The sequence below is a fragment of the Phragmites australis genome, chromosome 17 (assembly GCF_958298935.1).
Source record: "Phragmites australis chromosome 17, lpPhrAust1.1, whole genome shotgun sequence".
Lineage (NCBI taxonomy): Eukaryota > Viridiplantae > Streptophyta > Magnoliopsida > Poales > Poaceae > Phragmites > Phragmites australis.
In genome coordinates, this window is record NC_084937.1 from 2246774 (window position 1) to 2261478 (window position 14705).

The following is a 14705-nucleotide window of genomic DNA, read 5'->3' on the forward strand; positions in this document are numbered from 1 at the left end:
TAAGAACACTAAAGATTATCCCGGAGTTCGGCCACCTCACAAAGAAGTGCCTACGTCTCAGTTGAGGAGCTCACAAAGAGCCAGGTCTTTTCCAACCCTATCCTCTTCTAGCGACCACAAAGATCAAGCTAGAATTTCCTTACTCAATTTGAAGTTGATTACAAACTTCCCGTGGCACTCCATAAAGTTTGGGTGCTCTACGGGCGACGTCTTGCCGTCTAGAAGCACGAAGCTTCAAGAGTAATGATCACAGCGAATGCTTGAGGAAAAACTCAATGCTCAAGTGGCTTAAATCCTCTCTAAACCCAAACTCACTAAATTTTATAAACTTTGCACTAGAGGTGGTTGGAGGGACTTTGAATGCTCTTAAAGTGCTCAAGGAGTCTAGAGTTCACCAGTAACAGCAAGCTTTAAATGCCAAGGGGTGTGGAAGTATTTATAGCCCTCTCTCAAAAACAAGCCGCTACTGTTCTGTCAGACCTAACCGGAGTATCCGGTGAACACCGGAGTATCCGGCCCCAAATCCAAAAACAGCGTAAGAACGGTCATAGAACGTGTCAGAACTAGCCGTTACAATTCTGTTAAGTTACCAGAGTCTCCGGTGAACACCGGAGTCTCCGGTCCTGATAGGGCTTTCAAAAAAACTAAGTCCGGAGACTTGCCGGACCCTCCGGCCTCTCCAGGTACCGGAGTATCCGGTGAACACCGGAGACTCCAGTCTTTTTAACAAAAAGAATAAATGCTAACTGAGACACCCCTGCCGGAGTCTCCCTCGGAAACTCCGGTTAAAACTTTTTTTTCCTACCGGAGTATCCGGTGAACACCGGAGACTCCGATCTTTTTCAACCAAAAATAAATCGGAACCGAGCACCCTCTGCCGGAGTGTACCTCGGAGACTCCGGACTAAACACTGAGTACCAGAGTATCCGGTGAACAGCGGAGTATCCAGACTCAGTGAACTTTTGCAGAACTAACCCGGTGTCCGTGGGTGAGTGTGTCTCTCAACTTGTTGGTTCTAAAGGATATCTTGAGCATTGAGACACTAATCAAGCAATCAAATGCAACCCTCTTAATAGAGCGGCTATCCTAAACTCAATTTCAAAAATAAAAGAATTTAAATCCTATTGAGTACTCTTAGTTGCTTCTCCTTTCTTTTCGACGGGCGTCAAACGTCATATGTCTTCTCAACTAAGACTTAAACATGTACATAACTTAGATAAACATATTAGTTCCTTAATCATTTTATCATCAATAAGCCAAAACCAACTTAGGGGGCCTAGATGCATTTTCACTTCTATGCCCCTCAATGCCAGGGTGGCTGGGAGCTTAGTGAAGTGCTTCGCAAGGACCTTGAGGGCGTAGGCCCAGGCTCGGGTGGTGCGGTCATCTTTCGGCTCGGTAACCCCCAGCCCGAGGCTACCTAGGGGATCTGCCAGCGCTTCGAAGGTTTCCCGGAGAATGCTGAGGGTAGTGCATTCATCCTCCTTGAGCTGAGAGCGCTCGGCAGCCAGCGCGACCTTCTCTTGGGAGAGCTCTCCGCACCTCCGCAGCGTTAGCTGCTTCTCCAGTTCGGCGCATTTGCTAGTCGCCGCCTCCTTCTCTTCGACTAGTTTACGGACGGTAGCTGGGAAATGGCCGACCCATGAGAGAAACTTAGGAGTCAGAACGGACTCCTTGACCGAGCCTGTAGGGCCTGGAGCCGCCGTCGATGTTCTAGGGGTCAGGGCCAACGCTGGCAGAGGGGTGGGGGTATCTGACCAGGGCACCGTCGGAGGGGTTGTCACAGTGGTCACCGAGGGCCTACGACAAATGAGCAAAGTTGCGGAATGAAGAAGAAAAGAGCGATTCAAAGTATCTACACCTGCCCAGAAAAGCTTACCTCAGCAACGGAGGACGGAGCACCAGCTTGGCTCTCACAAAACCGCCAGATTGGCCGGTCAAAGATGACAACCCCGTGAGTGGGCCGTTGGCGCTCGGGGTCCCGTGAGGATGTTTTGACGCCTCAGCATTCGACAATTCTTCCGTCGCTCTCTTCCCACGCCGTGTAGACTCTAGGCCCACGGCGGTGGGGTCGGCACGCACTCGGCCTGGGTGGGTCTAATCGCGGGGCACCGGGTCAGTCTCGGTCTGGCCGGGGGGCACCGGGTTGGTCCCGGGTTGGTCGTGGGGTGCCAGGTCGGTCCTGGACCGGTCATGAGGAGCCTGGTCGGCCTCTTGCCAACCGACACCACTCACAAGGCTACCACCCTTGACCACCACCTAACCCTGCGAAGGTTGGCTACCTCCCGGTCCAGTCGGGTGCAAAGCGCAACCAGGACGGGGGATGTCCATGGCAGGGGCAGACACTTCACGATCAATCTCCCGAAGGGCCTCATCGACCTTGTCGATTATTGGCCTCAGGGCATCGACCTCGGGAAGATGCTGAAGATAGCTCAAAAAATAAAACTTTGGCTAAGGAAAAATCTAGGAATAGGAAATTCTGGGAAAATGCTAAACATACGAGCCTAACCCGAGCCCTCTCCACTAGGGGGAGCTCACATAGAGGGACACTCGGAGGGCCACCTTTCCTAGCGGCCGCTGCCATCAACGATCTGACCTGCAGGTCGATGACCTCGTCGGGAAGATCTAAAAATAATAATAGTAAAACACCACTCGATCAAGCCTCTCGAGGCAAGAGGACGGCTGTAATATTACTTGCGGAGCTCTCCCGGGTATCATTATCGCTTCCGGTTTACAGGTAGGCTGGGCACACCCTTCGTCGTAAGGGGCACAGCCGGCGCTTGATGAAGTCGTGGACGACATCTGACCCTGATAGACCGGCTTTCGCAAGTGCCCTGACCCAGTTGGCAAGGGATAATAGTTCGACAGTTGGCATGGGAGAGCTTGCCCAACCCTCTGCAAGGCGCGCCGACGCTTCTAGCACGCAAAGGTTGTCGAAGGAGTCGTCGGTCGTAAGGTAGAACCACTCCTCCCTCCAGCCTGACCATGACGATTTAAGATTCATCTCCAGGTAGGAGCTGGCGACACCATCTCGGAGACGGAAATTGCAGCTCCCGGTGGCCAGCCTTGGCTGCAGCCAGGCCACATAGAAAAACCTAAAGAGATCGAGACATGGCTCGACCTTGATGAAGTTTTCGCACATGTGAGCGAAGACGCTCAGCATGATAATGGAATTGGGGTTTAGATGAAGATGGCAGATATCATAGAAGGAAATGACGGTATAGAAGAACTCGGAGAAGGAGGGGACGAGACCCGCCAAGAAAAACGAGACGAAGATTACAATCTCCCCCCGACGGGGAGCAGGAACTTCCCCCCTAGGGTGGTATCCGGAGGACAGACGACGAGGAAGCAGTCGATTCTCATACATCTGTTTTAGCTTCACGGCGGTGCATTTGAAGTTGGAGAAATCAGCCTCCTTTCTAGTGCACAACGCCATGGGAATGCAGTGGTGGTTCTTTGAAAGACTCTGGTAGGGATTGGAGGCGATGGTCTCTAGTGTAAGGGCTTGAAAGGCGGAGAGATTTCTGGGATCTTCTGTCATTCCATTTACAGGATCGACTCGGTTCTGCCGCCTCGGCTCCCAAGGATCCATCTGGGGAACCAAAATTCCCTCAAAATCCAGCGTCCATTAAGGTTTCTCTCTCCCACGATTCTCTCCCTTGCGCACGCTTCTCTATTTTCTCTCTCCCACTATCTTTTTTCTATGGATGCTTAATCTCCCCTCGGGGTGCGGTTTTCTGAACCCATTGCTAAAACGGGCTGTGTCGCTAACCACTCCTCGGGCATGGCTTGAGTTCGTCCAGGGCTCGAATGGCACGACCAGACCCAGCCGCGTCCGTGTAAGGATCGGTTTAGGCCACTATACCCACGGGGGAGCCTGGGGGCTACTGTCGGTGTAAGGTATATGGGGGTCTCCTGCTAGGATGGACGTCAACGATCGATTTTTGCTGGACTAGTTCTTTTTCTCTAAACAGGGTCCACCGTGCGACCACTCGGTATCGCACGACTACACTCCCGACCCCCGCTGGATTTCCCGTGACTAGTCCTTATTGGTTGCGAGGCAAGTACTCGTCTAAACCAAATCACTCTCATTTAATGCTAATGCCCATGTAGTTTTCCTTTCCCAGGCTCATCCCACCGGCTGAGGCGACTGGGGCGGACGCAGAGCTTCCGTGTTCCCTCCTGCGGCATTAATTGTTACAGGATAGGTTCGCAGACGTCACTAAGAGCGTGGCAGGCGCGCGTGGGCAATTGGTGATGGGGCAAAGCAGGTTGGGCGACCCGGACTGATAAGTACAGAAGGAGCTGACGAATGGGACATGCCTCGTAGCTCTCCAGAGCTGGCGTGACGCGTGCGTGCTCTGTAATGATAGCCTATTATTGACCGTCTAGATAAAGATGTGTCAGTTGGATAAGCCCACTTGTAAGGATCTTTCCCCTAGACTATAAAGGGAGGAGGGGAGAGGGCTCCAAGAATGAGCTAGAAGATCATCTGTAACCAACTGAGACTACAGAAAAAGAATACACGGGATGTAGAGCTATTGCCCTAAAGGGGTCTGAACCTGGATATACCCGGTGTTCTTGAGTTGCATATACACAAATAAATTCAGTAGGCATTCCCCGAACAAAGATCATGCACCGATCGTCTGATACACCCCGGAATCATTGTCAGGGATTTTTCCCTCGACATGCTCTATTGAAAAAAGAAAGTGAGATTTTTAATCAAAATTAAGAAAATTAATTTCTGCGCAAAGCGCTTTCAGAAGAAGTAAATTTCTGCGAAAGGGTATTTCAAAAAAGGAAAAAGAATCGAAAAAAAGTAAAAAAGGATCTGTGAAAGGGCAAAGTGCAACGCCCCTGTCGTCTCTGTTGGCTCGCCGTTTCCCCAAATCGCGCACCCACTCAAAAACCCTCGCGGCGCTGCGCTCCCACCTGCAACCTCACACCCCCATCTCCGGCGGCGGCGGCGGCCGGCGCTCGAGCGAGCGAGATGGACCGTCCGGCGGCCGGCGCTTCGTACCAGCGCTTCCCCCGCGTGAGGATCCGCGAGCTCAAGGACGACTACGCCAAGTTCGAGCTCCGCGACACCGACGCCAGCATGGCCAACGCCCTCCGCCGCGTCATGATCGCCGAGGTCCCCACCGTCGCCATCGACCTCGTCGAGATCGAGGCCAACTCCTCCGTCCTCAACGACGAGTTCATCGCGCACCGCCTCGGACTCATCCCGCTCACCTCCGCCGCTGCCATGGGCATGCGATTCTCCCGCGACTGCGACGCCTGCGACGGAGACGGCTCCTGCGAGTACTGCTCCGTCGAGTTCCACCTCGCCGCGCGCGCCACCGACTCCGACCAGACGCTCGAGGTCACATCCAACGACCTGCGATCCACCGACCCCAAGGTCTGCCCCGTCGACCAGGCGCGCGCGTACCAGCAGGCCCTCGGCGCCACCGACCCCTACGACACCTCCACCGCAGCAGACCAGAGGCAAGTAGTCGCGCGCCGCTCCCAGCTGCCCTAGCCCCTACTTTTAGTTAGGTAGTCTGCGTCCATTTTGGTGACTCAACTATTTACTTCTATGTGAGATCATCACTCCATTTTGGTTTCGGTTATGTTATGTTTGGATGGTAGATCCGTGGGAGTGTGGTGTTGTTTGTGGCTGCATTATTTTAATGAGTAAATTTCACAAAGCTACAACTATTTGTATCTTTGTAACACAAAACTACAACCTTTAACATCTATTTCACAAAACTACAACTTTTAGCATCCATTTCACAAAACTACAACTACTTATGCCTTTAGTAATGCAAAACTATAACTTTTTTGGCTTGGTCCCATCCATCAGCCACGTATTACTCGTTTTCTCCATTATGCTGAAAATATGTAGCTGATGGGTGGGACCAGGCTAAAAAGTTATAGTTTTGCCTTTCTAAGGGCACATGTAGTTGTAGTTTTGTGAAATAGGTCTTAGAAGTTGTAGTTTTGCGTTTCTAAGGCACAAGTAGTTGTAGTTTTGTGAAATTTACTCTATTTTAATTTCAAGTACCCCATGCTCGTCGTATTATCTGTATGTGTAGGTTTGAACAATATGTGTCATTCCTTTGGCAGCCAAAATGAACTCTTGTAGAAATTGGTAAATTTGGTTTGGACTAGAGAGGTATAGACATTATCGCTGAGCATATGATGACATGATTGTAAGTCTTGTTTAAATGCCTCTTAACTGTTGCTGGTCTCTTGGTTGTTGGAGGATGTAGAACTTTTGTTGTGCCTCATTAAATCAGCAACATTTCTTGTGCTGCCATAGCCTATATGTGATTGATGTCAATTGTTGCAGTAGTATTCTTAACTTGAATAGTCATAGATTTCCAATGATTGCTGCCTAAAGTTGTAAGATGATGAAAAGGTCAAAACTTCTACATTGTCATTTTTCCGTAGCTTCTTCCTGCACTTATTCTTGTGTTTGGAGGAAGTTTCTGCCATTAGCAGAGGATACTTGGGTTACATTTGAACAATATATGATATGCTTGTAAAGATGCTGTAATTCAATCATGCTGAACCAAGTTGTTATTGCAGTGCATATGGATGGTTATATCAAATTAATGTGGAAATTGCAAGGGCAAGACAAATGTTCTGCACTAACTGTATAATGTTATGACGGTTGCACCAGTTGCATATAAGAATATTTTCTATTCTAATTTATAGTACTATGAAGAGAGGCATTAAAAAACATGGTTCTTTAGAACAATTTGTTCGTTTTGATTCCTGTACTTAACGCTTAAGATCAAGCCTTGCAAAAGTTTTGTGCAATGAAAATTAAAATTGAAAAGTATTTAGTGACTCGTGCTGTAGTGCTGTACCCCATCCATATGTCTTCCTGGGGTATGTAGAGTCCATACTGTATCGGGCATCCCTTTGGTAAGATTTTTGTTACTTCTGTTTTGGTCTAATGGATCAGTGGCCAGTGACATATGCTAGTATGTCTATTATATAATATTCAATTTTTTTGAAGAAAAAACCGAAAGCTTTAAGTATACTGTCTTGCTAATCAGTATTCACCTAGTAATGTATTTGCTGACTTCAGGGGCATTCTTATTGTTAAGCTGCGTCGCGGGCAAGAACTGAGGCTTCGTGCCATTGCTAGAAAAGGAATTGGCAAGGACCATGCCAAATGGTCACCAGCTGCTACTGTGACTTTCATGTATGAGCCTGATATACGTATTAATGAAGAACTCATGGAGACATTGACACTTGATGAAAAAAGAAGCTGGGTCGAAAGCAGCCCTACAAAAGTATTTGACATTGATCCTAATACCCACCAGGTCAGCTTGGTTTCTTTTTTCTAGTACTTGTGAATTATGCTTCTTCCTGTGCTATCATCAATGGGTTCTGTAGAATTTATCATGTATCATTCTGTAGTAGTTTACAGTTTTGCACTTAAATTATGATGCTATATGACCAGTTGACCAGTGGTTCCCTAGATAGTGGTAGCTACTGCTAGAGCTGCCATAATTCCATTGTACTGTTTCCGCTTGCAACATGTAACAGCGGTATTGTAGGCACTTAATTGGAAGAATGGTATCTACTGACGGATGATTACTTTTCTGCTTAGATATATCAAGTGCCAGCATTAAATACTGTTAAATTCCTTTGGTTTGAGTTTGTCTTGTTTATCAGGCTAGCATATGGCTATGCTGTGATGATCTGTTCTGCTATTTGAAATGTCTGTATGCTACAACAACTATTAATTTTCTTTTTCATTAAGTTGATATTCTTGTGTGCTTGCATACGTTATGTTTTATGCTAGCATTAAGTGCTTTTCTTTTTCATGCCATTTTGCTTGACTGTATTTAACCTAGTGCATCTTTCAGTCTCTTAAAATCTGTTAAAATAAACTGAATGGAGCTATAGTATGTTGCCTTGATACATTTACTATTCAGTGGTTAAGGTGAAGCTTTGTTGCCTGTTTAATTACATTGTATTTGATTTTTTTATTGGAACACTGAAAATTGTGCTGTCGTTGTGCAGTAACCCCTGAATTGACTATATAATTACTAAATCTTGTAATGTAGCATAGTAATTTGCAATATACAATTTCTTATGTAGAATGCAGTTTTTTTGTTCAATCTTCAATCATGTGACAATTAGCATAACTGAAGTTACCTACGCCATAAATGCTTGGTGCACTTGGTCTGAGGTAGGCCTTGCCAGTGACGTGGTGCCTGCAATGATGGTGCTTACGGGCGTCAGCACTAGTGGCACTCAGGACAGCAGCAATTTATGCAGCAGCTATGCCAGTGGCAGTGGAACTCATTTAAGTGCAGTAGTAGGTCAAACTGTAGTATCCTGCGTAGAGAAGGCTTATTAGTTAAGTTAATTAGTTTCCTAAGATGTTAGTTTCTCAAAAGGAGAGATCAGTTTTTGACAATGACACTGTCTTCATTCTGTAGCTTTGACCATAATTTTCTATTAGAATATATTTATAAGATCCAATAAATTTATGATATTATGAAAATATTTTTCAAGACAACTTTACACATGATTTTCATGTTTGCAAACTAAATGTTAAAAGTTATTGTTAGTCAGTTTTGAAAGTTTGACCAGAACCTTGTCCAAAATGTCAAGTATTTGCGACCGGACAGAGTACAATATTAGCTTGTTTGCAGTTTGTGAGTCCCTTTTAATGAACATTTCATATTTTGCCTTAACGATGACATGAAAAATTACCCTATTTTGTGGACAGACAATTTAGCTAGCATCTAAAATAGTTGCAATAGTCAGGTAACTTAAGATTCAAACTGTTATATATTATATATATTGCATACTGGCTTACTGCTACAAATGAGTTTCAGGAAGGCCGTTACAACGGCCCAAAAAGATTTTTTTTTATTGGCTTCCTCATAAAGATTTCTTTCATCATTTGATAGTCATTCAATTTCGAGCAATTTGTGCTCATACATATGAAACAATAGATGATATTGGAAACCAATTCTTTCATCATGTTTTTTTTTTTATAATTTGTAGAGCACATGCAAATATTTATATTCTAACATGGTCAAACCACTTTCATGGCTTCATACTGTAGCAGTGCAGTAGTTTAGTTGGGTTTCTCCTATTTAAACATACTACTAGATATTGCTCTAGAGACGCAGAAAGCCAAAGGTGGCAACCGGTAAGTGATTAATCCGAAGCTCATAGACAAGATATGAGCTAGGACCTAAGACAAGAAATAGCAGTCCTATTGTTGAGGTACTGAGTATGACAATTGGCTTTATGAAGCCTCAACAAACACTAATCAGACCTAATAGTCAAATCATGATACAACTAACTGACAACTAGTAAGATGATGATATAGCCATGACATCCACATCTTTCTTGACTAAGTTCTGGGGGATATAGAATAGTTGCAACAAAATCAAAAGTGGCTTGATATTCTTAGTATTCAATAGTTACCTACTTGTTTAAGCGTAGGTATGATAAATGTAAAGCTAGTGCCTTGTACCAACATCAACTCAAACGACCTTTCAAGTCTGTTCCATTTGATTGCTATTTTAACCTGTGCACATGTCTACATTCTTGTTTGTTAAGCTAATTCATGGTCTAGTTGAAATTAAAGTGTGAATTTGGATTTGTTTTACCATGAATTAAGATAACAATCAAATGGGAGTGACTTGAGGACTTGTGGCTCCTTGCATTGATGTTGGTACGAGGTTAGCTTTGCAATCAAAATATCTATACTATACATGTGGTGGCTTATAGATGCTAAAAATCTGGGTCCAGTTTTGATTTTGATATTCATATTCTATATTTATAGAAAAATTTAGATAAAACAATGTTGATCTCATGGCTTTGTCATCATGTCATTAGTTGTTAAATAGTTGTGCTACAAGTTATTGGGTGATACTGACTAATGGCCACTAGTTTTCCAGGAGTTGTCATAAGACTTGTGAGTTGTGAGGGGTACTCATGAAGCCTATGAATAGAGAAGCATCTAGTTTTAATTTTGTTGTAGTCATTGGATTAAATTCTTGCTACCTTTGGCTTTGTACATTGATAGAATTATATCTAGGTTAGCACGTTGAAGTAATTCTTTGTTCTGCTGCCCATTTGTAGCAGCAAGTTGGAGCTGTCCCTCTACAATCTTGTGCTTCTTTACTTGACTTTAACGAACTGTTGGTCCTGGTATTTAAAGTTGTGAATTGTGACAAAGATTGTCAGGACATCCCCAAATTATTTGAGCACTCTGAGCTAAATTTTTTATTTCATGATCATCTTTGTCAAGATTGTTATTTGGGGAACCGAGTCATTTATAATTCAAAGTTAGTCTGCTCATGACACAATCCGCGCTTTCCCATGCAGTCAAAGGTGATTTCTGTCTTTGAGGTATTGGTTCCATAAAAATGATTGAGCTGCAATGCAAAGTGTAAGCCCAAGAGACATCAAGATCAAGAAATAAAATCAAAACCTCCAAATAAGTGAATAGGTACATACAAGTCTTGGAAACTTAAAGCAATTCTCATACCTAATTTTCCTAGCATGCATATGGCAATATTGATTAAAAGTTAGATTGTACTGCACATTATATTTTGGACAAAAAAAATGTAATATCCAGAAATACATATAATATGTAGGGAAGTTAACAAATGGTAGTACATATGCTAGATTGGCAAAAGCTAAGCATATAGTGTGTATTGACTCCTGAGATGACCACTGAGAAGTCACTGAACCAACTTATTGTTCTTAATGGGTCTTTCTTTGGAAAGCCGGCCGTATTATTTTTTTAGAACTGGGGTCTTTCAGTTTATTCTCTATTTTCATATCCTAAACCCTGTATCTGTGAGGCACATTCCTTAGGACCTTGCTGCCACTCATGCCTTGCTCTGGTTACTATAGGTCAAGGCACACTTTCTCCCACTGTGACTCACCTTAGCACTAGGCATTGGTGTCTTGTGCACCTTAGACTGCATTTGTCCATTTTCAGAAGGCAAATTTTGCTGGAGGACAGACTTCGTGGCTTTTGCTGGTGGACACTAGATTTTTTTATCTTTGGGGGAAGACACTCCCAAAAACTGGATATTTGCCGGGAGACACTGTCCATTATAATACGATATTTTGCTGAATAGACAAAAATAATAAAAAATGACCGGAATGCTCTTCTTGTTCCTCCGATCACCTCCCTAATCCTCTCTACTCATGACACTGTTCCAATCGGGTCTTGAGGCGCATCCCCGCCAGACTGCAACCGCGTCAGCATGGAGCAATGCAGCCATGCTGAGCCGGCCATCTCCTAGACCCGTGCCGGCTCAGCACCGCCGCCTGCTGGAGCTGCACCGGATGTAGCGCCGTCGGCATCCTGTGCAGCACGGCGGCAGCAGAGGGGGACCTGAGGTGAGAACAAGTGTGGCTGTGTGGTCTACGATGGCAAGTGGCAGAATTGGGCTGGCCATCCATCCAATAATCAACACAGACCACTCGGCGGTTCCGTGGACGGCAAATCGGCGTGGGTGCGAGGGAAGCTCATCCGCACCTTCCTTGTCGCGGCCTGTCCACCGCAGTCTACGTGTGCTGAATCGTGGAGCCGATCTGGACATGGATTGATTTCTTTTGTTTATGTGTATGTTCTCGTGGAGATCTCATCTGGACTTGGAGAGAGATCTGAAAGCAAGGCTGGACTTGGGGTTCCCAAAATTACAGTGTGTGCAGTGCCATGCACAATCCTTGTTCTCAAAATACCAATCTTGTTGTGGCGCAAGGACACGTTGGTTCACAGTTTATCACTGTAATACTTGGGAATACAGAATGAGAATACTTAGCCTGGCCACAAATTAGCCCTTTCCACAATACTCTGTTTTCCCCTTTGTTCTGTGAAGCTTGGGTGCTAGGCTCCTGTTATTCCACCGGTTTTCCTCTTTGAACTTTGAACTTCTCATTATATATTACCGGATTATCGTTATCAAATGTACAAAACTTGTTTAATTTTGTTTTTGTTTTGCCGGTTGTCTTTCTGCAGCTGTTTATTATTGCATATTTGCAGATACAAATATGTCCCGTGTAGCTTTTTGTTGCTAATGATTTATGCCTTATTATTCAACTTTAGTGGAATATATGTCCAAGTACTTGGAATTCATCACTTATGCCATGCTTTTTTTTTTTTTTTTTGTAATAAATCACAGGTGCTGATCATCTGCATTTTTCTGTCACTTGTTCAGGTGGTGGTGGTTGATGCTGAGGCATATACATATGACGATGAGGTGATCAAGAAGGCAGATGCCATGGGAAAGCCAGGCTTAATTGAGATCAATGCTAAGGAGGACAGCTTTGTCTTCACTGTAGAAACAACAGGTGCCATCACAGCTTACGAGCTGATTATGAATGCTATCACAGTCTTGAGGCAGAAGTTGGATGCTGTTCGCCTTCAAGATGACGATGGTGATCTTGGTGAACTCGGTGCCCACCTTGTCGGAGGTTAAGAGCGTACTGCGGAGGATCGTCATTTGTACTTTCTCCCCTTTGTAGGCTCATCTAACTACCATGTTAGTCGGACAGCCTGTTGGAGCTTCAGATGGATTTCCCAAATATCCAGTACCAAATTCTAATTGCTGTGTTCTTGTTTATGCTGTGACCTCTGTACTGGAGCTTTTCAGCATGGATCTGGCTACGTTTAATTATGCGCCATCTGAGAGGCGGACACATTAATCAGCTCTCCTCTTGCTAATCTTGTATACTGTTTCCCTGTGATGTTTGCTTGTTGGGACTTTGCGGCCTGATTGGCCTACGGTTTGCAGGCATGAATGCAGAGTTATTTGCAGGTTCCCCAGACTGGTATGCATGCTGAATGCGATGCGATCTAATATGCTGTACATGTCCAGGGGGGATTAATTGCTCAGTACTCCATATGGATGCTTTTGATGGACGTTTAGGCATTCCATTGGCATGGGCACCCATAACAGTACTATATTGGATGCCGTAGTTGTACTGAAAGATTTGGTGATTTCTGGAGTAAATGCTGGATTGGGTCCGGTGCCGTTGCTACACCTGTAGACGGAGTAATCTTGCTGTCTCTGCATGCTTTGTTTTTCCTCAGCTGCTGTAATGCAAAGGACTGTAGGGCAATGTAATGAATGCAAGCGTCTCCATGATCTAATCTTCGTTTGCTTGCAGGTGAAAAGTGAAATGTGGTTCACCTTCACATTACGTAGCTCGGATGGTGGTAAATTGGTCATGTTTGCAGGGCATGCGAGGCTATAGTTTCTCGTGATGCGGCCACTTATTTTTTAGCTTTGGTTGGTTTCCTATGTGATGTCACGAGGGTGACGGACTGTTTCCATAGCAGCTTTGGATTTTGTCCATGAAACCAATTTTAGTAGTGCTAGTACTGGCTATTGGCAGGCCATGTTAACGCGAATCCTATAGCATTACACGGTGAGATTCTTTGATACGGATGCCGGGCCACTCATCACTGGCATCTCTGTGCACACGCTTTCTGGAGCTGTTTGATTGACCTGACCGCACAACATAGAACCACCCTGCTGTGCTGTTGTTGCAATCCATGTAATTTTTACCCAAGGGGCAGGGGGACAATTAACCAAAGCAAACTCGACGAATCTGCTACAAGTCATGGAAAAGCATAGTACCAGAATAGGGATGAGATGCTAGGAACTCTTGATATTAAAGTTTCATCTTTTAAGCCTACAAAGCCAACTCGGAACAGCTGTTGGAGATCATTTCTCTCTCTCTCTCTCTCTGAAGAGCAGCTGCTTGAGATCACTGCATATTTCCAGCGCAAGTCTCTGACGTCACATAGTGGAAAGCTCATGAAGTGAACCCAATGGCGTAGCTTGGGTTGATGGATCGATCGATCAGTTGAAGGCTCATCATTCTGCTATCGCTAGTCTGGCACGCAAAGCCTGTAAGCCATGTTGCATCCAAATTAACTAGAGTGCATTTTCCTTTCTTCCTTTCTTTCTTTCTTTTCTACATACTGTATGAAAATGTTGCAGGTGCATTTGGTACAGTTGCAAATATATGCATTTGGTACTGCATATTGCTTGCTCATGGTTGTCTAGCAAGGTTTTAGCAGCTTAGTGTATTTATGTGGACGCATATGAGTGGTTTTGTAATTCAGTGCCATCTGGGCCCCACCGGTCAGCTGCAAGTGTCTAGCAGGTGGGCCTTCCCAATCCAAGCATGGTGTAAATGTTGGGCCCACCTATAGCTAGCCAATTTGCACAGATTCTGTTCATCTTATAGACGACATGTACACCACATTAAACAAACCACCAAGGGACTTGAATTCAAATCAAATACTCCACTTATAGTAGCCATCGCATCGCATCGCATTCTCATGAACAGCACACAAATGCTACTAGGCGTCCAGGTGTGTTGCTGCCATGAATGAAGAGGGCAAGCTCGTTTCTCTCTGTTGTCGCCTTAAATTTCTCCAGGGGTGGTTCACATTTTGCGAGTGATCGGCCAGTCGAGATCGAATACATGTTTCGTGTCTGTACCAATAAAATTCGATCAAATTATTGCAGGGCTCCTTCCTTTCAATCTACGTGACTGGAGTAGATAATAAGCATGCATGCATGCTGGCCGTCGATCGATCTTTATTCTTCTCCTCCTCTCTGTAGTACTTCGAGTATATGTCCTTTTAGGCTTTAATTTCGAGCTAGCCATAATTTTTCATCGAACGCGCTTATTCAAAACTCGTT

At 44.9% G+C, this 14705-nt stretch overlaps 1 protein-coding gene across 1 annotated transcript; it reads left to right on the top strand.

Annotated features, from left to right (window-relative positions):
* The first annotated feature begins 4852 nt into the window (after positions 1–4852).
* LOC133897359 (DNA-directed RNA polymerases II, IV and V subunit 3-like) lies at positions 4853–12690 on the top strand. Its single transcript, XM_062338072.1, has 3 exons — positions 4853–5484; positions 7079–7316; positions 12204–12690. The coding sequence occupies exons 1-3, from the start codon at positions 4991–4993 to the stop codon at positions 12462–12464; spliced, it is 993 nt and encodes a 330-aa protein (XP_062194056.1). The 5' UTR covers positions 4853–4990; the 3' UTR covers positions 12465–12690.
* Positions 12691–14705: the final 2015 nt, after the last annotated feature.

Coding starts and splice junctions, on each gene's coding strand:
- LOC133897359 (XM_062338072.1), top strand. CDS start 4,991: ATGGACCGTCCGGCGGCCGGCGCTTCGTACCAGCGCTTCCCCCGCGTG. Junction 5,485..7,078: donor TCCACCGCAGCAGACCAGAG/GCAAGTAGTCGC, acceptor TGCTGACTTCAG/GGGCATTCTTATTGTTAAGC. Junction 7,317..12,203: donor TTGATCCTAATACCCACCAG/GTCAGCTTGGTT, acceptor TCACTTGTTCAG/GTGGTGGTGGTTGATGCTGA.